Source organism: Loxodonta africana, chromosome 8, assembly GCF_030014295.1.
Source record: "Loxodonta africana isolate mLoxAfr1 chromosome 8, mLoxAfr1.hap2, whole genome shotgun sequence".
Lineage (NCBI taxonomy): Eukaryota > Metazoa > Chordata > Mammalia > Proboscidea > Elephantidae > Loxodonta > Loxodonta africana.
In genome coordinates this window covers 87,116,783-87,138,923 of record NC_087349.1, presented here as the reverse complement: position 1 = coordinate 87,138,923, position 22,141 = coordinate 87,116,783, and the positions used below count along the sequence as shown (strand labels likewise).

The following is a 22,141-nucleotide window of genomic DNA, read 5'->3' as shown; positions in this document are numbered from 1 at the left end:
TCACCACACTTGCAGCTATGAACAGCACACCCAGGAAGCCAAGGTTCACCTACAATCCCTTAATTAGACACATCCCTCACGATGCTGCCCACCATCCTTCAAAGCAACGCTGACAGCCTGTCAGCCACAGAGGACATCTCTGGAGTTCCATACCTAGAATCATATGGATTTCCTATGAAAATTGCCTCCGCAGCAGCAGTTAGTCAATTTAATAACCTTATTAAACACTTTAATGACTTCTTGGGCCTAATGACTACATCTAGTGTGAAAGAAAAAGCCAGGCAGAGTGGAATTAAAAATTTAAACTAACCGATCCCTACTGTTCTCCATGTAAAACAGGCTTCTGAAGAGAGACGGCTAGACTCTGAAAATCTAACTCCAGTGTTCTCTTATAATAACCACTCTTTGATTTCAGTGTACCCTGTTTTCCCATCCACAACCTGAGGTTCAATCTTGATTCATTTCTACTTTGTCTTTTTTTTCTTATCCCTAATACAAGGTGAAGTGTCCCTGGGTTGTGCAAATGATAAAGGCACTCAGCTGCTAACCAAAACGTTGGAGGTTTGGGTCTACCCAGAGGCCCCTGAGAAGGAAGGCCTGGTGACCTACTGCTGAAAAATCAACTGCTGAAAACCCTATGAAGTACATACAGCTCCACTCTGACATACATGGGTCACCATGGATTGGAACTGACTTGAAGGCAACTGATTTTAACATGAGGCAAAATTAATAAGAAGAATAGCTGTACACCTATTCCTCGCTTATCGACTACCTCAATCATCTGACACTTCACATTTAACAACAGTAAGAAATATATTATCTGACTATTTTTGCACATTAATGATGTATGTCTGGCAGTAATGAATGCCGAGGTGAGAGGCGACAGCAATGCTGGCCTCTCAGCAATGATGGTTAAGGTCATATGTCAACTTGACTGGACCATGATTCTCAGTGGTTTAACAGTTATGTAATGATGTAATTTGGCTTATGTGATGATGTGATTTGGCAGTTATGTAGTAATGTAGAAATCCTCCATTTTTGTGATCTGAGGTAGTCATCCTCCATTTTCCCATAATGCTGGTTTTCGCATAAAGATGTGGTCTTTGGAACCTAACCATGTCAATAAGTGAGGAGTAGGTGTACTGCATAGGGCATTGACATGTGCCAGGCACTATACTAAACATTTCACGTGTGCTTTCCGTTCATTCTTAACACAACCCTAGACGTATGCACACCTATGTTCACTGCAGCATTATTCATAATAGCAAAAAGATGGAAACAACCCAAGTGTCCATCAACGGGTGAATAGATAAACAAATTGAGGTATATACATACAATGGAATACTAGGCAAGTATAAAGAATAATGAGGAGTTCATGAAACATAACATGGATTAATCTTGAGGACATTATGCCCGGCTACCACTACTGGCCATTCTGACTAGGGACACAAAAGAAGTTCCTGGTAAAATGGGAGAAAAATATAGAACAAAACTCAAATTCCTAAAAAAGGCTAAAGTTACTGGACCAACAGAGACTAGAGGAACCCCTGAGACTATTGCGCTATGATACCCTTTGAACGTGGAACTAAAGCTACTCCTGGAGGTCACCTTTCAGCCAAATAGTAGATTAAACCAATGCCAATAGTAGATTGGCAAATATATAATATCACTCATGAGTACTGCGTTCCCTTAAACAATCAATTATGAGAGACCAAAGAGTCAACGTTTACCCTAAAGCAAATATGAGACAGTAAGGAGGGGCAGGAAAGCTAAATGGAAACAGAACAAACAGAATAGAAATAATGAGATGGTGACATTACGGAAAATGTAGCCAACATCACAGAAAAATTTGTATTAAAAAATTGTTAAATGGGAACCAAAATTGCTGTGTAAACCTTCACCTGAAACACAATAAAATATCTTTGAAAGAAAAACAACAATTCTACAGGTAAAATTATCATCCAATTTTATAGATAAGAAAAACGAGGCTTCTTAAGCTTAAGCAATTTTCCCAAAGTCAAATGGCCAGTAAGTGGCTGAGCTTGGTTTCAAACTCAAGTCTGCCTTGCTCCAAAGCCTATGCTGTCAAACATGTTATATTTAGTGGCTTTTTAGCAATAAGTCATAGACAATTTCCAATTTCACTGTTACTGTGCTGTTTAGAGAACAAAGACCATGTTGTTTCAGAGGGAAAAAATTATCTACTTTGCTACTAGCTAAAATACCAGTTCAAACTCTGTCCCCTGAACCTCGCAAAGGATTTGTGTTTCATTTTATATTTCTAGCACCAAGCACAGTAAAAAAAAAAAAAAAAGGCACATAATATGTGCTTATTAAATATTTGAGAATTACTCAAAAAATTAATTACAAAAAATATTTAAAAAAGCAAAGAAGGTACAGGATTTGTGTGCTGAAAATTTTAAGATGATGTTGAAATAAATCAAAGACCTAAATAATTGGAGAGACATACCATGTTTATGGTTTGGAAGACTCAACATAGTAAAGAAAAATATTCTCTCTAAATTGACTTATAGGCTTAACACAATTCCTATCAAAATCCCAACGAGATCTTATGAAGACATACGTGAGCTTATCCTAAAATTTATATGGAAAGGGAAAGACCCTATATTAAAATCAAACACAATGCCGTTGAGTCAATTCTGACTCACAGAGACCCTATAGGATGGAGAAGAACTTCCCCATGGGATTTCCAAAGAGTGGCTGGCACATTCGAGCTGCTGTCTTTTTGGTCAGTATTGGGCTCTTAACCGCCGTGTCACCAGGGCTCCAGAACAGCCAAAACAATTCCGAAAAATAAGAATGAAGAAAGAATACCTCCTCTGGATTCTAAGGCTTATTATACAGCTACACTAATCAAGGCAGTATGCTACTGGTGAAGGGATGGACACACAAATCAATGGAACAGAATAAAGAACCCAGAAATAGACCTACACAAATATGTCCAGTTATTTTTGACAAAGGTACATATACAATTCAGTGGAGGGGGAATGCCTTTTCAACAAATGTTGCCTGAGCAACTGGACATCCATAGGCCCAAAACTGAACTTTGACCTAAACCTTACACCTTATACAAAAGTGAACTCAAAATGGATCACAGGTTTAAATGTAAAACATAAAACTTTTAGGAAAAAACCTAGAAAAAAATTTTTGAGACCTAGGACTAGACGAAGAGTTCTTAGACTTGATACCAAAAGCACAATCCATAAAAGGAAAAAGTGGGCCTTATCAAAATTAAAAACTTTTGTTCTGCAAAAGAACTTGTGAAAAAGATGAAAAGGCAAATTACAGACTGGAAGAAAATGTGTGTAAATCACATATCCCACAAAGGAATTATATCTAGAATATATAAAGAACTCTCAAAACTCAATATTAAAAAAGGAAAACAATTCAACTAGAAAATGGGGAAGAGACATTTCACCAAAGAGGATATACGGATGACAAACACATGAAAAGATGTTCAACATCATTAGCCATTACGGAAATGCAAATTAAATCCACAATGACATACCACTACACACTTATCACACTGGATAAAATAAAAAATAGTAATAATACCACTAGAAACTGGATCACTCATGCATTGCTGGTGGGAATGTAAAATGGTACAGCCCTTCTGGAAAACAGTTTGGCAGTTTCTTTTAAAACTAAAAATGAACTTACCATGTGACCTGGCAATTACACTCTTGCAACAACTTGGATGAACCTCAAGAGAATTGTACTGAGTGAAAACAGCCAGTTTCAAAAGTACTGTACTGCAGGATTCTATTTACATAACAATTGTGCAATAACATAATTATAGAGATGGAGAAAAGATTAGTGGTTGCCAGAGGTTAACGATGGGTGAGGGAGGTGAGTGTGGTTATAAAGGGGTAGCAGGAAGGAGCCATGTGGTGATGGCAAAGTTATGTATGTTGATTGTGACGATGTTTACACGAAACTACACACATGAAATGTAACACATAAACATAGATATCCTAGGCATTAGTGAGCTGAAATGGCCTGGTATTGGCCACTTTGAACTGGACAATCACATGGGATACTATGCCAGGAGTGACAACTTGAAGACAAATGGTGTTGTACTCTTCGTTAAAAAAAGCATTTCAAACATTCTGCATCCCACTTTGAAGTGTGGCGTCTGGGGTCTTAAATGCTGACAAGCGGCCATCTAAGATGCATCAATTGGTCTCAACCCACCTGGAGCAAAGGAGAATGAAGAACACCAAGGTCACACGATAACTATGAGCCCAAGAGACAGAAAGGGCCACAGGAACCAGAGACTTACATCATCCTGAGACTAGAAGAACTAGATGGTGCCCGGCCACAATTGATGACTGCCCTGACAGGGAGCACAACAGAGAACCCCTGAGGGAGCAGGAGAACAGTGGTATGCAAGACCCCAAATTCTCATAAAAACACCAGACTTAATGGTCTGACTGAGACTAGAGGAATCCCGGTGGTCATGGTCCCCAAACCTTCTGTTGGCCCAGGACAGGAACCATTCCCGAAGACAACTCATCAGACATGGAAGGGACTGGACAATGGGTTGGAGAGAGATGCTGATGAAGAGTGAGCTACTAGTATCAGGTGGACACTTAAGACTGTGTTGGCATCTCCTGTCTGGAGGGGAGATGGGAGGGTAGAGAGGGTTAGAAACTGACAAAATCGTCATGAAAGGAGAGACTGGAAGGAGGGAGCAGGCTGATTCATTAGGGGGAGAGTAAGTGGGAGTATGGAATAAGGTGTATATAAGCTTATATGTGACAGATTGACTTCATTTGTAAACGTTCACTTAAAGCACAATAAAAATTATTAAAAAAAAAAAAAAAAAGGCATTTCAAGATCTATCCTGAAGTATGATGCTCTCAGTGATAGGATAATATCTATATGTCAACAAGAAAGACCAGTTCATACAACTATTATTCAAATTTACACACCAACCACTAACACCAAAGATGAGGAAATTGAAGATTTTTACCAACTTCTGCAGTCTGAAATTGATCAAGCATGCAATCAAGATTCATTGATAGTTACTGGTTATTGAAATGTGAATGCTGGAAACAAAGAAGGAATAGTAGTTGGAAAATATGGCCTTTGTGATAGAAAGGAAGCCGGAATTTTGCCAAGACCAATGCCTTCCTCATTGCAAATACCTTTTTTCACCAGCATAAACGGCAACAATACATGTGGACCTTGCCAGGTGAGATACACAGCAATCAAGGAGAGGATGGAAAAGTTCAATATCATCAGTCAGAACAAGGCCAGGGACTGATTGCAGAACAGACTATCAATTGCTCATATGCAAGTTGAAGTTGAAGCTGCAGAAAATTAGAACAAGTCCACAAGAGCTAAAGTACAACCTTGAGTATATTCCATCTGAATTTTGAGACCATCTCAAGAACCGATGTGACGCATTAAACACTAGTGACTGAACACCAGACGAGTTATGGAATGAAAACGTGTGAAAAACGCAAAAGGTCATTAAAAGGACAGAAAAGAAAAAAAAAAAGACTAAAGTGGATGTCAGAAGAGGCTCTGAAACTTGTTCCTGAACAGAGTACTAAAGCGAAAGGAACAAATGATGAAGCAAAAGAGCTGAACAGAACATTTCAAAGGGTGGCTCGAGAAGACAAAGTATTACAATGAAATGTGCAAAGACCTGGAGTTAGAAAACCAAAAGGGAAAGTACATGCTTGACATTTCGCAAGCTGAAGGAACTGAAGACAAAATTCAAGCCTCAAGTTACAACACTGAACAATTCTATGGGGAAAATATTACACGATGCAGCAAGCATCAAAAGAAGATGGAGGGAATACACAGAGTCACTGTACCAAAAAAGGAATGGTCGACGTTCAACCATTTCCGGACGCAGCATATGATCAAGAGCTGATGATACTGAAGGAAGAAGTCCAAGCTGCAATGAAAGTACTGGTGAAACAGAATTGACAAAATCCCAACTGAGATGTTCCAACAAACAGATGCAGCGCTAGAGGTGCTCACTCATCTATGCCAAGAACTTTGGAAGACGGCTACCCGACCAGCTGACTGGAAGAGATCCATATCTGTGCCCGTTCCAAAGAAAGGTGACCCAACCAAATGTGGAAATTATCGAATAATATCATTAATATCACACTCAAGTAAAATTTTGCTGAAGGTCATTCAAAAGCGGTTATAACTTTCCCTTAAAGCACAATTAAAAAAAAAAAAAAGTGGTTATAGCAGTACATGGACAGGGAACTGCCAGAAATACAAGCCAGATTCAGAAGAGGACATGGAACAAAGGATATCACTGCTGATGTCAGATGGATCCTGGCTGAAAGCAGAGAATACCAGAAAGATGTTATCCTGTGCTTTATTGACTATGCAAAGGCATTTGATGTGTGGATCATGACAAATTATGGATAACACTGTGAAGAACGGGAATTTCAGAACACTTAATTGTTCTCCTCAGGAACCTGTATGTAGACCAAGAGACAGTCGTTCAAACAGAACAAGGGGATACTGCGTGGTTTAAAGTCAGGACAGGTATGCGCTAAGGTTGTATCCTTTCACCATACTTATTCAATCTGTACACTGAGCAAATAATCTGAGAAGCTGAACTAAATGAAAAAAGAACATGACATCAGGATTGGAGGAAGGCTCACCGACAACCTGCAATACGCAGATGACACAATCTTGCTTGCTGAAATCGAAGAGGACTAAAGCACTTACTGCTGAAGATCATAGACTACAGCCTTCAGTATGGATTACACCTCAGCATAAAGAAAACAAAAATCCTCACAACTGGACCAATAAGCAGCATCATGATAAACAAAGAAAAGATTGAAGTTGTCAAGCATTTCATTTGACTTGGATCCACAATTAATGCCCAGGAAGCAGCAGTCAAGAAATCAAATGATGCATTGCGTTGGGCAAATCTGCTACAAAAGACCTCTTTAAAGTGTTAAAAAGCAAAGATGTCACCTTGAGGACTAAGGTGAGCCTGACCTAAGCCATAGTATTTTCAACTGCCTCATATGCATGTGAAAGCTGGATGATGCATAAGGAAGATCAAAGAGGAATTGATGCATCTGAATTATGGTGTTGGCAAAGAATACTGAATATAACATGGACTGCCAGAACAGAACAAACAAATCTGTCTTGGAAGAAGTACAGCCAGAATGCTCTTTGAAAGCAAGGATGGCAAGAGCTTGTCTCACATACGCTGGACATCTTATCAGGAGGGATCAGGCCCTGGAGAAGGACATCATGCTTGGTAAAGCAGTCAGCGAAAAAGAGGAAGATACCCAATGAGATGGACTAACACAGTGGCTAAAACTATGGGCTCAAGCATAACAATGATTCTCAGGATGGCACAGGACTGGGCAGTGTTTCGTTCTGTTGTACACAGGGTTGATATGAGCTGGAACTGACTCGGTGGCACCTAACAACAACATCAACACATCTGATAAAATTTCACACACACAAACGCGCACACACACAGAGTGCATGTATAAACGCTATAAACTGTACCAATGTCAATTTCCTGGTATTGACATTGCACTATAATTATGCAAGATGTTAACACTGGGAAGACTGAGAAAGGTACATGGGACCTCCCTGGACATTTCTTTCAAATTCCTGGGTATTTATAAATATTAAAAAAAAAAAAAGTGAACAAAGAGAGAGACAGAAACTTATATTTTAACCAGTGATTCAAAATTCAGTGCATTTTAAGAAGGCAAGACTTGGCTTCAAGGCAATTACAAAACAAAAAAATCTCCACCAAAGTTTTTTTTTTAAAGTTCATTTGGTAGTGTTAATTTTTCTTCAGGAATGTTTCCCTTTTTGCCAGAGTAAAACAGTCTCTACTCTCTTCTAGCTTCAATATACTTTATAGCTCAGTAAAGGTGATTACGTGCTAGCTATAAAAATATTTACTCAAAGATTATAAAAAGATGAATACAGAGAAAAGCTAGTAACGCAGAACCTCTCTAGGTACTAAGTATTAATTTTTCATAGTTTAGATAAGAAATTTGACGAAGATTACATTTTCTATCACAAAAATGCAAAGCTGTTTCATTTTGTTCTTACTTTCTCAGGATTTTTTTTTTTTTTTAATTCCAAAGCAGTGTTTAATGTGTTTATGTATTTAAACTGGAGACTCATTCATTCAATTAAAATGACTTATGTACCAATTATGCACTAGGCATTGCTTTACACAGCCAACAACTACAGAATCTAACCGATGTCTTATTTAGCAGGGTGCTATTCAGGTCCCCAACCCCCCTAACTCCCTTCCCTACCCCCCATGTTAGTCATCCAGTGCTGCTGTAACAGAAATACCGTATGTAGATGGCTTCAACTAAGAGAAATTTATTTCTTCAGAGTAAAGTAAGCTAAAAGTCCAAATTCAGGGTGTCAACTCCAGGGGAAGACTCTCTCTGTTGGCTTTCTCATCAATCTTCCCCCGGACTAGGAGCTTCTCCACCAAGGGACCCCGGGTCCAAATGATGCACTGTGCTCCTGGCACTGCTTTCTTGGTGGTATGAGGTCCGTCTCCCCCGCCCCGCTCCACTCTCTGCTCACGTCTATCTTTTATATCTCAAGAGACTGTACCAAGACACAATCCAATCCTGTAGATTGAGTCCTGCCTCACTAACACAACTGCTGCCCATCCTCCCTCATTAACGTCACAGAGGCAGGATGTACAACATATAGGAACACCACACAATACCAGCGATCATGACCCAGCCAAACTGATACACACATTTTGAGGGGAACACAATTCAATTCATGACATTCCTCCCAATGACAATCAATCTTGAAACTAAAATCCAGCCCATTTCACCCACTACTTCCTTTACAAATAACTTGAAAAGCAGATGGAATTACCAAGTAACTTTCCTTTATTTCCTAATAACCACCCACCCACCCAGTGCCCTCGAGTCGATTACAGTTATGACAAATAGCCTTAAAGACATACTATTAGGGATGTTACTTGCCATTTTACAGCTTAAAGTGTGTTTAAATGCCATCCCCTGGTGGTTTTGAAGGATAGCTTTTAAGAAAGCTTTTATTACTTCAGGGTAAACAACTATGGATGAGATTCAGCTAGGCCTGCCTTTTACATGACATAAAAGTTCATAATGTTGCAAGTTTCTTTACACATGTAGTGCCCCAAATTAAGGAGAATTCTGCTTGTGTATCTCAAAACATATTAGGAAAAGTACAATGAAAAAAAATTATTTGCAACAAGAAATAATTGCCAAGCTGTGTTAAATTACACCACATGGATGCAATCAGCAAGAACCAGAATGTGATAAACTCAATAGGACAAAAGATGCAGTTTCTTCAATAAATAAACTGCAAAACGGAAAAAGGAGGATAAAAGACTTAAGCAAAGTATCAACCAAATGCAATGCGTGGGCCTTATTTGGATCATGACTCAAACAACCAACTGTACACATATTTTTCAAAATAATCAGGGAAACTTGAACACTAACTGAATATTTGATGATATGAAGGAATTAATGTTAATTATTGAAGATGCGGTAATGTGGTTTGTTTCTAAAAAGGGTCATTTTTTAGAGATACTGAAATATTTACAGATGAAATTATACGATGTCTAGAATTTGTTTCAAAATTATTTAGTGAATGGTAGTAAGAGGATCTGGGGGAGGGGAGAGTTTGGTCATCAGTTAATAATTGCTGAAGCTGAGTCATGGGTACAGGTGGTACAAAAGGTAACATGCTCAGCTCCTAACTGAAAGGTTGGAGGTTTGAACCCAGAGGCACCTTGGAAGAAAGGTCTGCCATCTACTTCCAAAAAACTGAAAACCCCATAGAGTCCAGCTCTACTCTGATACACATGAGGTCGCCATGAGTCAGAGCGGCAACTGGTACTGATATCTGCTTTGTGTGTGTTTAAACTTTTCATAATAAAACATTAAAACTAAAAAGTAAAAGAAAGGAAGGGAGGGAGAGAAGGAAGAGGGGAAGGGGAGAGGGAGGAAGGGAAGACGTGGGAAAGAACAAGGCAACAAATTTAGGTCTGGGAGAGTGGGAGAGTGTTCTGTCGCTTCTCCTCAAAGTCTCCGGCATCCCAGGACACCAGGTGGAAGCCCTGGGTATGGGAATATTTTTAAATGATATTCACTGGTACCCAGCCCAGTCAGTTCTAATCAGTTTCCCAACATGAAAATCATGCTTTCCTAGGGGAAGTACAGAATGTTATCATCAGTCAACATAAGCATTATCTTGAACATATAAATGCTAAACTTAGAGACAACACACCCAAAATGGCAGCACATCTCTCTCATCTCTCCCTGTAGGGTCCTGTCTCCTCCCTCGGTGGTGGGGTCCTCATGCTCCCTGGAACTTTCAGGAGCCCACTTGGGCCTGCTCCACTCAGGGAATCCCCTGCCAAGGAGCTGATGGATTTACTGTCACTAAGGTGACAATAGCTGCCTGGGAATTAGTATTACACTCAGAATGAAGGAGGTACATTTGGAAGAGAAAAAAAAACTTTAGCCTAAAGGTATAAATTTCTAAAGGTAGAATTCAGTCATCATGATCCAGAATAGCTGGGAAGATATGCCCCACCTCACCCAAACACACACATAAAAGCGGTTCCAGGCCAACCTACAGGTCACATGACACAGGTAAGCAAAAAAACCAAACCTGCTGCCATCAGGTTCATTCCAACTCATGGCAACCCCATGCGTTACAAAGCAGAACTGCTCCATAGGGTTTCTTTAGCTGTAACCTTTACGGAAGCGATCGCCAGGTCTTTCTCCTGCAGTGCCACTGGGTGGGTTCAAATAGCCAACCTCTAGGTGGGTGGTCAAGCACAAAACATTTGTGTCACCCAGAGACTTTTATGACATGATAGAACCATTCTATTTACACCACGTGGGCTCTGGGTTGAGGAACAAGCCCAGTGCCCTTATGGGGGAAACGGCAGCATAACGGGTACATGGGCTAGAATGCCAGGCTCCAAGAAACAGGCCGTCCGGCAGGGGGAAACTGCTTCTTCACACATCACAGAACATAAGTTCAACAACGCTGGGGCCAAACCAAAAAAAACCAAACACACTGCCATTGAGTCGATACCAACTCATAGCAACCCTAGAGGACAGAGTAGAACTGCCCCATAGAGTTTCCAAGGAGCGCCCAGTGGGTTATGAACTGCCGACCTCTTGGTCAGCAGCCGTAGCACTTAATCACTACACCAGCAGGGTGGCTGGAGCAAGGGTTCTTGAAATCAAATTGCTTCTTCTGGACATAAGAATATAAAAAGAACAAAAATGCCTGACTCCACAAAAGACATTGTCTGAAACATGTTCCCTGTCACAGCCACCTGCCTTTTCATTTAGAATCTGGTTTCTGTCTCATTAAACAGAAGAGTTGATTCAGTTGGGTACATCTAATTATTCTTATTAAAATATGTAACCATAATATTTTAATTGTAAATTAAAGTTGCATGCACGGATGAATCTGAATTCTTTTTAATTTTACAGTGGCCCAATGCCAAGGCCTTTTTATGGGGAAAATCCATCAGCTGGGATAGTGCTCTCCTGGGAATTCAAACCAATGCACAAACGGAAGATGTTTAACTAACATGGGAGATTCTTACTTTCTTTTCTCATCTCTCTAGATTTATTACAGTAATAAAGAAATTTTAACAAGAGAGACTGCATTTGACTCCCACCCCCAAAATCTTTAATAAAAAAAAAAAGAAGCCGAATTACCAAACTTCTACACTGGCACTATCAGGTGGGACCGAGATGTCACTCCAGCCTTTCAAATCTTGAACAAGGATGGTAAATAGATCTCAGATGAGGTACCAACCTCCTGATTAATTAGTAATGTCTGCCGTGGACACCAAGAGGAAAGTGTTTACACACATCTCACCCTTGATCTAGATTCTAGAACAATCAGTGATATTGAATTTGGCCTTCACATAAATGATTAAGTGGGACCTGAGTTGTTTTCCACTGACAACCAGTCAACCACTAGGATGTTTAAAGCACTTCTAACATGCATTGACTACAGGGTGCTGTTGGGGTAGGCAGCAAGGTGAAAATAACTTTTATAACCGAGGAATTTGGAAAGCCTCTTCTTGACTTGGAAGCTGAGGCCTGAAGGGTAAGGAGGTGTTAGCCAGTCAATGTGGTGTGAAGGCTGGGGGAAGAGAGATCACTCCAGGCAGAGGGAAACACACCTGTGAAAGCCCAGGAGTGTGAAAGCACACAGGGAACTCAACACTCCAAAATCAACTCAGGACGAGAGGGGTGAGGGGTGCACTGGGGTGGGGAGTGGCAGGAGATGAGCCTGAAGTAAAAGGCAGGTTCAGATCCTGCAGGGCCCTAGAAACCACATTCAGGAGCTTGATTTTGTTCTAGGAGCAACAGAGACCTACTTAGAGTTAAGAGCCAGGACATCATCCTGGCTACATATGGGAAATGGATTGATACGTGTTGAACAGTAATACATTATAGAATATCCAGAATCTTAGGGCAGTGGTTGTTCAGTGGTAGAGTTCTCACCTTCCCTGAAAGAGACCCAGGTTCGATTCCCAGCCAATATACCTCATGCACAGCCACCACCAGTCTCAGTGGTGGCTTTTGTGTTGCTATGATATACTAAACAGGTTTCAGACTAACACAGACTAGGAAGAAAGGTCTGGAAATCTATTTCCAAAAATCGGCCAATTAAAACCTTATGGATCACAACAGTTCGATTCCATTGTGCATGGGTTGCCGTAAGTCAGGGCCCCACTCAATGGCAGCTAATAACAACACAGCCATAAACTAGCCTTGTGATGTTCAATTATTGCTGACAGAGGCTATAAAGTAAATTCCTGAACATAACACCTCTTTTCTACTTGCAGTAGTTTTTTTTTTTTTCCTTTTCAGTTGAAGAACTGTGGTTAAGAGCTTGGCTGTTAACCAAAAGGCTGGCAGTTCAAATCCACCAGACGCTCCTTGGAAACCCTATTGGGCAGTTCTACCCTGTCCTATAGGGTCACTAGGAGTCAGAATTGACTCCACGGTGACAGGTTTGCCTTGGTTTTTCTAATGTTACAATATTATTATGTAATTATTTACAATAAAGGACTTCTTCAAGGTCAATAATGGCTTTTTTATGTAGTTGGTTAAAATCTGTGTCTAGTTTTTATTAACTGAAATGAGTTTTTATAACAAATGGAACAAAAGCCTCTTTTAACTGGAAGAAGTCTTTGCTATTATGATATTACTATGTAATTATTTAGAATAAAGGATTTTTTCAAGGTCAATTAAAGGCTTTGTTTATGTTGTTGGTTAAAATCTGTGTCTAGTTTTTATTAACTAAAATGAGTTTATAATAAAGGGGGAAAAAAGGCCTCTTCTGGTGGAAAAAGTCTTCGTTGCTGCTTTCATTGGTAGTTTCTTCCCCCCAAAAGAAAAACTTTTAAAATATGCCTTGGGAATAGTGCTGGCAGACCCCGCTTCCTGGGCACAGGCTGCCTGGTGGTGTCAGGCCAGTGCCAGTATTTCTTGGAGCAAACATCTCGGTCCCAATGTTGTCTAAGACAGGAGTGGGGAAGTATGCTTGGTCTTTGTACTGTAGGGTTACCTCTTGGGGTTAGAGGCAGGAGGGCTGACTGGAAAGGGGCACAAGGGCACCTGCTGCAGTGCCAGAAATGCCTACACCTTGATTTGAGTGGTGGCTGCACAGATGTTTACATAGGTAAAACTCCATTAAGTTGTACATATAAGATCAGAGCATTTATGCATTTTACTGTAAATATATTGTAGCCCAAGAAAAAGTTAAAAACAAAACAAGCAAACAAACAAAAAAAACCACTGCCTTTGAAAATGAGAGAGCCCAGCCTAGAATTAAGGGTAGAAATGGGCTAGGCTACTGAGGAGAGCCTGAACTCAAAGGTAAGGATGAAAGAAAGGATTTGAGATCTAGCAAAGGAGTTTCAGGAAGAAGTCTCTGAGACAGATTGTTTAGTGTCTTTAACTTGGGCAAGGTGTGCCCAGGACTATGTGACTGTGTGAATGTGTGCTCCCTGAACAGACCCATGTGCAGTTTCCTTGGCTCATCAGACAACCATGTGTGCAGTACTGCAGTAGTCAGGGTGGGCAAGTGGGGACTTCCTGGGCAGGGATCTTCAGGAAAGGTTTGGTGCCACGGTGGTCCTAGCCTTCTCCCAGTCAGACAGAAGCTCAAGAAGCTAGAGTTGGAGGCCTGGGAGGTCAGGCTGCTGTCAGAAAGGAACAGGTTTGTCCGCATTGTGTGAAATCAACCCAAGAGATCCCAAAGACAACAGGCAGAGCAAAACTGAGACTAACAGCATGCAGTTACCCCCGGGGTGTTACCCAAAAATGAGAGGATTCAGGTATGAGGCAGTGGAGTAGAAAACCAAGAAAGCAGACCCAAAAGAGCACAAGGTGGGAGGCTGAGCCTGAAAAAATGCTGAGACACGAGGAAAGGCATTGCTTACAAGCAGTGGGTGGGAAAGAGCTATACAGAGGACTCCACAGCTCAGTCATTGGAACTAAAAATGAAGGCAGAGGATGCACCAATGAAGAGGAGTGGGGAGAACGGGTGCTGGAGGGTAGACATTTTGTTTTTTCAATAGCCCTCCTCTAGGACTGCCCCCCAATATCTTGACTCTCCACCAAAGATTTATGGGTAGTGAACGAAGAACTAACCTCTGGTAAGTCAAGGCTGAGGTTGGCTGCGGTTTTTAATATCAAAGTACCCTCAGGGATTATTTATTTATTTTTGGATTTGTGATGACATACCTCTTTCTGTTGTTCTGGAAACATCTTCAGCACAGGACCCAAACAATCTGAAAAATAAGAAATCCACACTAGGTGATTTGGAACTCCCATCCTGGAGCAGATATGCCTCTAACAGTCTCCCACCAGATCTCTCGTGAGAGAACCGACCTACCCACAGTCCCCAGGAGGCTAGCTCTGCTCCTCCCTCCTATCTGCTGCCGACTGGACCAAGGTGAACATCGGTCCACACTGGGGACTGGAAATTTGGACCATGGAACATCTGAAGCTGTTGGATGATGACAGGCTCTCAAACAGGAAAGCCAGGGAGAACCACACTGAAGCTGGCACCTAAGCGAGTCAAAGGAGTCAGGGTATTTCGTTTATTTCCTTACTTAAGAACTGCAGCCTATATACCACAAAGTTAACAGCGGTCATTTCTGAGTGGTGGGATTATGACTGGTTTTTACTTCCTTCTTTTCTTCATTTTTCCAAGAGTTCACAATACATTTGTTACTTTTAAAGTCAGAAAAACATGTATTTTAAAAAAAAAACCTAATATGTTCAATTACTTTCATAATACCCCCCCAAAAACAAAGTTACTTTCAGTTTTTGTGTTTCATTTCCTCCTAAAATGTTAAGCAATTTTCCTACTTAAAAAAAAAAAAAAATCAACTTCTTACTTTCATCTCCTGGGGATATTCCTTCGGTGAGGTAATTTTAAATTCAAATTTTACCTTAGTGCCAGTTTTCCTTATCTTTGCTCTGGAGGCTCCCTCTATCCTTTGCCCTACGTTGGGCATGTATGTGGCAGTGCCAAAGTCTTCCCAGACCTCATTCTCCTTGGGGGAAGCTTTCGGACCAGGGTTCCTGCTCAAGGGGAGTTGTACAGGGAGCCCTGTTTGTATCATCTTGTACTCTCTTCTCCTGATACCTCTAGAGAAGCCAATCCACAGGCTGGCCAGGTACCTAAGGCGCAGCCTGGCATGAAAAGAGCCGGGCAATGGTTCCCTCCCAGCATCTGGACTAGGAAATACCTTGAGAACTGGCAGTTCTCTTTGGGAACTGAGGCCTGACAGGGATGAGAGAAAGATGAAGAGATCATGATGAAAGGCTTGGAGTTCTGAGGGCCCAGAGGCTGCAATGTAGATAAAAGACCTTGTGACATATTAAAAGCCAAAGAGACTGGCAGCCAGAAAAGCTGAACTACAAGAGACAGCCTTGGCAGTTGACATCTGCAGGACCACCCTGGAACCAGAGCCAGTTGCAAGGTCGCCTTTCCCTGCGGCCTAAGCGAACCTCCTGGGTTCCCATGCAATGTTCTTCCAATAAGCACCCCATTACTGAAGGTAGCTTGAACTACAACATACTAGTTCCATTTATGGTCATGAAGATGATAGTAGATCAAATTTAGGGTTTAAAATCTAGTAACAAGTAAAAAAAAAGCTGTAGAATTTTAGCCTCACAACTATTTTGGTGGCATTTAGGGAAAGTGGTACCTTAGACTTAGACATAGTGCATACTGGGCCTGACCACCACCTCCCTTCATACACAACACACTACGGAGGGCCACTGTGAAGATGTGTGAGGGAGGAAGAAAGATAGGGCTAGAAGAAACAGAACTGAAGAAAAAACACCATAAAGAAACAGATGAAAGAGAGGGGCACTGACCACAAGAGCTGAACTTTCCAACTTGACATCCTCTCCCCTCAAACATAACCCTAACTTAGTCCAGGTCAAACCAAGAATATTTCTCACGCTTACAAAGGTGCTCCTAATTACTGATTCATTTGGGCTAATAATTTTTCTCTTTTAAAAAGGCAGATTTCATGGCCCCCAAACCCTCCGTTAGCCCAAGACTGGAACCATTCCCAAAGCCAACTTTTCAGACAGGGATTAGACTGGACTACAAGAGAGAAAATGATGCTGGTGAGGAGTGAGCTTCTTGGCTCAAGGAGACACATGAGACTATGTGGGCAGCTCTTGTCTGGAGGCGAGATGAGAAGGCAGAGGGGGACAGGAACTGGTTGAATGGACACAGGGAATACAGGGTGGAGAGGGGGAGTGTGCATTCACATTGCGGGGAGGGCAGCTAGGGTTACATAGCAAGGTGTGCATGCGTTTTTGTATGAGAGACTGACTTGAACTGTAAACTTTCACTTAAAACACAATAAATAAAAAGGCAGATAAATCTCTGAAGTTGGGGAGAGTATTGGTAATTTACATATTAGTGTAAATTAGTCCACTCATTTCATTCCTCTTAACTGAGAGCAGCCTCCCCTGCCTGTCCCTGCCACCACACAGGGGTTTTGAAGAGATGAGAAAGAGGGGAAACTGTTTGTACTCGGTTGTATGGAGCTCTCTAGAGGCTGACATATACCTGAGTGTCCTGCCACAGGAATGTGTAAGGCTTGACAACACAGCCTCCTAAAGAACAGCAGAAAATGCCCTGCCTTCTCTCCTACCAACAGTTGGAAAGACATTTCTTTCCAGCTCACTCTACCCCTTCACATAGAAAGAGGACTTTGCAGAAGTATTGCATCGTCTTCCTAGCAAAGTATTACCTAAACATACATTAAACAAATGAATACCTATGTCTACTAAAAGACAAGTACCAGAATGTTCACAGCAGCCTTGTTCATAATAGCCAAGTATCAGAAACAACCCAAATGTCCATTTACTCATTTACAGAAGAATCAGTAAACAAATTGTAGTAGAGTCATACAGTGGGATACTACACAGCAATAAAAAGAATAAGCCACTGATAAACGTGATAACAAGGATAAGTCTTAAAGGTATTATTTTAAGCAAAAGAAGACACATACATAAGTGAAAATACTGAATCATTCTATCTGAATAAAGTTCAAGAAAGGCAAAATTAAAATATGGTGATAGAAGTTAGAACAGTGGCTTGGGGTAGAAGATTGCAGATAATCACCTTGAAGCTCAAGAGATAGGAGGAAGGCTTTTCAAGTACTAGAAATATTCTATATTTTGATTTGAGTGGTGGTTAACATGTGTGTGTATAACAATTTACTGAGTTGTACTCAAGATTTATGCACCTTACTATATGTATGTTATATCCCCTATAAAAAAATTTTTTTGAAGTCCTAACTGAAATCCTGAGCCTGAACTGTTTCATTCATGGCCCTAGTATCCAGATACCTTCATCCTGTGAACCTCGATGTCTGTCCAAGCTGGACAGTCCTCCAGCCATCATCTACCCTCTGGGGTTCTCTCATCCCTACCTGGCTCTGACTCCATCTTCCCCTACCATCTCCTCTTCTAACCTTTTCTTCCACTATACCTCTGTAACTCTCCTTCTAGAGCTAGCAAATGTCCCCACATTTGTATCCATCTCAGCAGCGTTACCTTACCTATGCCCTGGCTTTTCTACACTCCCCTTCCCCTGTAACCTGCCAAGTAAAAGCTGCTCATTTCCGCAGGCACTCCCACATCTCAGGGCCAGGAGAAAACCATGTTTCCCTGCTGACTAGTAGCTCCAGACAATAACCTATCAAGATGTCCTTACAACCTAGGAATATGACCAACTCCCTCCTCCTCACGTATGGCATGATTTATTTCCCTCCAGGACCCTGCTCCTCATTCCTATGCTTTTACCTACCTCCTCTACATGTTCTTCCCGACTTTCTCCTGAGCTGCTCCAGGAAGAGCCTTATTCATGCGTAATAACTTAACATTCCCTAGTCTTGCCTTAGACTGTCCCCTTCATTCCTGTGACCTAATCCTTCATTTACCAAACCCCATGTGGTTACAACACCAGACCTGGAGCTATTCTTTGAAATATACAACTGAAAGCTCCTTCTGAGTACAGAGGTCCCCCTTCCTTATTTTACTTCCTCATTCTCACCCATTCTGCTTTTAGACTTGAATGAAATCACCAGGACCTTGATCTTACCCTTCTTATTTCTCCCTCTGGACTTCAATTCCTTCTACCCAGCCTGGAACTAATGGTCAATCATTTCAAATATTTTGCCCTCTTAGCTTCCTGCTCCCATTGACAGGTCAGCTGCTTCTACCAGACAACCCCCAAACACAGACCAACCTAACCTCTGCCTCCTCCATCTTCTCTTGTGCTGCCCACCACTGAAGAAAAATCCTATCTGTCGTTTCTTAACTGGATCCATCACCAGGTTATGATTTCCAATATCAGTAGGGCCCTCCAACATTCAGGAATCCTTCCACTCATCCCATGTAGCTCCAAAACTTATATCTCACCTCCAGCCTCCTCCCTTCTCTGCCTCTGCTCCCCCTCTGTCCTCTGATAACTGTATCTCTCACTTCATCAAAACAGTAAGACTATCAAGTTTAAATTCCTTCATCTTTGTTCTCTGCTCCCTTGAAATCTACCTATACATACACTCACTCTCCTGCAAAGCAAAGGACCAAACTGTTCCCTATCTTCCTGATCTTATCCCCTCTACCTCCTCCAAGGCCTTTGTTCATGAATCACCCCATTCCCTTAACTACAACCTCTTCCTTTTCACTAGTTCCTTCCTCCTTCCCCAACAAACAAGCTCAAGTTCCTCTCGTTCTAGTTAGATGGGCAGCCCTGGCTAATTCATTCAATCAATATTTACTGAGTAGCAATTAAATACTAGGCACTGATGAAGGCATCAGATAGGACAGTGAACAAGATGACCAAGTCCTGGTTTCAGTTACATCACAGTGGGACAGAAAGTAAACGTGTAAACAAATAAATAAGATAATGAAAAGGTTTTAAGAAAAAAACAAGGTGATAGGATTGAGGGTGACATTGTGGACTTGGAGACTACTTCACCTTTGGGTAGTTAGGGAAGGCTACTCCAAGGAGGTAATAACTGAGCTGAAATTTGAAAGACAAGAGGAAGCCAATAAAAGAGGCGGTGTGGGGAAAGAGCACTCCAGAAAGATTAAAAAACCACTGCCAAAGCCCTCAAGTGGAACAGCCTGGCATATCTGGGTAACAGAAGGAAGCCAGTGTGATTGGAGTATGGTAGACGTGGACAATAAGTTCAGAAAGGGAAGCAGGGACCAGGTCACATGGGCCAGACAGACCATGATAAGGAATCTGAAAGCCTTAGGAATGTTTTCAGCAGTTGAGTGACATAATATGACTTGTTTTAACAGGGTCCCTAAGTAGGGCACGGAGTGTGGGAGCCATGGCAGAAGCAGGGAGACCCTTCAGAGGCTAATGACACAGTCCAGACCAAAGGTGATGGTTGGGGCAGAAAAGTAGCAGTGAAAGTGTGTATGAGGTCAAGTGGTTGTTGGTGTGTTTCCTTCCTTGTATTTATCCAATGGGGGAGAGGAAAGGTGATGATGCACATGGCTTGGAGAAAGGCACCATAACATCTATTCAAGAATGACTCTGTGAGACATGTTGTGGAGGAAGGGAATGGGCACTCAGTGCAGCTGAGGGCCTCACAGGTAACACGGCAAGGCCTAGAATGGGGGAAGGGGCATTCTCCCCACTTCTGCACTGACACCCCAATGGCTGGCCTTCAAATGCACAGACAATGGCATGTTCATGAAGGGGGCTGTCAGCAGTGTCGGTGGTGACGATAATGGCGTGTTCATGGTAAGGGCTGTGACACACCACACATGGCTTCCCAGCAGAAGCCACAGACTCAATGTCATCTTCCACTTCAATAAGGGCAGTTCCCCAGCAGACCCCTGGCAGCCCTCTTTTCTTCCTGCTCCACACTCTCATTTTGGCTACAACTCCCATATCACATGCAAAGCAGTTCAGAAACAGAACTGCTTCTGAGGCCACCACCTACTGGGTATCTCCACCCAGACATGCTATTAAAAAAAGGCCCTGTTGCCACTGAGTTATTCCAACTCTCAGCAACCCAATAAACATGCTATAGGCACTTTAAACCTACTGTGTCCAAACAAGCTGGTTGTCACACGGTATCTTTTCAAGCATCCTTACAGTGTCTCAAGCAAGAATCCCAGAAACTGTCTTTGATTCCTTCTTTTCCCTTACTTTCCAAATCTAATTGGTGAGCAAGTCTTAACAATCCTTTCTCTAAATGCCTCTCAGTCCATTCCTTTCTCGCCAGCCCCATTACCCTTGGCCTAGTTCTGACTCTCTCATCATTTCTCTCCTGGACTCTAGTTAGAATAATAGTAGATTCCAGGACCCAACATATTTAGCAGGTAATCAGTAAATGTGTGTTGAATGAGAGAGTATATAAATGAATGAAATGACTGAATGAGGAAATGAATGAATAAACAAAAAATGAATGCAACGTATATAGAGACAAAGAAAAAATGGAAGAAATGCAACCAAGTAGGCACAAGACATCAGGTGACAAAGAGAGTGTTATAGGAGGAGGAAGACATAAACTAACACTTGTTGAGAGTCTTCCAAACTAAACCAGGCACTTTACATACAGTGTTACTTGTGATTCACTCAGTCAAAAACCAAAATGGCTGCTACAGAGTCAATTCCAACTCATGGCAACCCAATGTGTACAGAGTAGAACTACACTCCATATGGTTTTCATGGTTGTGACCTTTTGGAATTGGGTCACCAGACCCTTCTTTTGAGGTGCCTCTGGGTGAACTTGAACTGTCAACCTTTGCGTTAGTAACCCAGTGCTTAACCATTTTCGCCACCCAGGCACTCTGATTCACTCAACAATCATTGCACTCCAGACAGAGAAAGTGATGTTCAGAGGAGTTAAATACTATTCAAAGTCACCCAACTTTTAAGTGGCAGGGTTCAGATTCAAACCTAAGTCTGTAGGCTCCAAATTCCATGCTGCTCAGTTCGTATAGGGCTTAAAGGATGGGCCAGACTTCAAAATAGCCAACACACAGAGCGCTTCCATCAGACAGTCACTGTTCTAAGCACTTTACATACATCCTCATAAAAATCCCATGAGGTAGGTACTAATATTATCCCCATGTTACAGATAAGGAAATGGAGGCACAGAGAGGTTTTCAAGTAATTTGCCGAAGGTCATACAGCTTCTAAGTGGCAGAATTGGGATTTGAGCCTAGGTAGCCTTGCTCCTCAGCTGGAGAAGGAGGTGGGGCTGGGGGCACCATGGGGTAGGCCTTGCTAGGATGAGGGACTTGTTTAGAATCGGAATCAGAATTAGAGAGCCCCTTCTTGGCTTTGCAGCTTTTCTTGCTTGATGTCTCCTCCCTGGTGAGCGTGGTGGATCTGCGCCTGGTTACCTCGGAGGCAGGGTCTTCGTAGGGGATGTTAAGGCTGTTGCTTGCGGGGGCATTCTGAGCCGTGGCATTGCACTCAGAGGATCTGAGGAGCTCTCACCCCTGGGGGGTCTCCCACTGCACCTGTGAATCTTCTAAAGAACAGCAAAGGCAAGAATTTTGCAAGGCCAATGACC

At 41.8% G+C, this 22,141-nt stretch overlaps 1 protein-coding gene across 6 annotated transcripts in view; it reads right to left on the bottom strand.

The window, feature by feature from the left end:
* Positions 1-22,141, bottom strand: part of SNX10 (sorting nexin 10) — a 103,830-nt gene that overhangs the window by 20,002 nt on the left and 61,687 nt on the right. For 4 of the 6 annotated variants that reach the window (XM_023544332.2, XM_003407065.4, XM_064290099.1 and 1 more), the window contains exon 2: positions 14,799-14,845. In XM_023544332.2, coding sequence (XP_023400100.1) covers positions 14,799-14,845 — 47 coding nt within the window. Of the gene's footprint in view, positions 1-3,681; positions 3,700-14,798; positions 14,846-14,949; positions 15,145-22,141 lie in introns of those variants that run through there. The other 2 variants (XM_023544336.2, XM_023544334.2) reach the window with 2 other exon arrangements.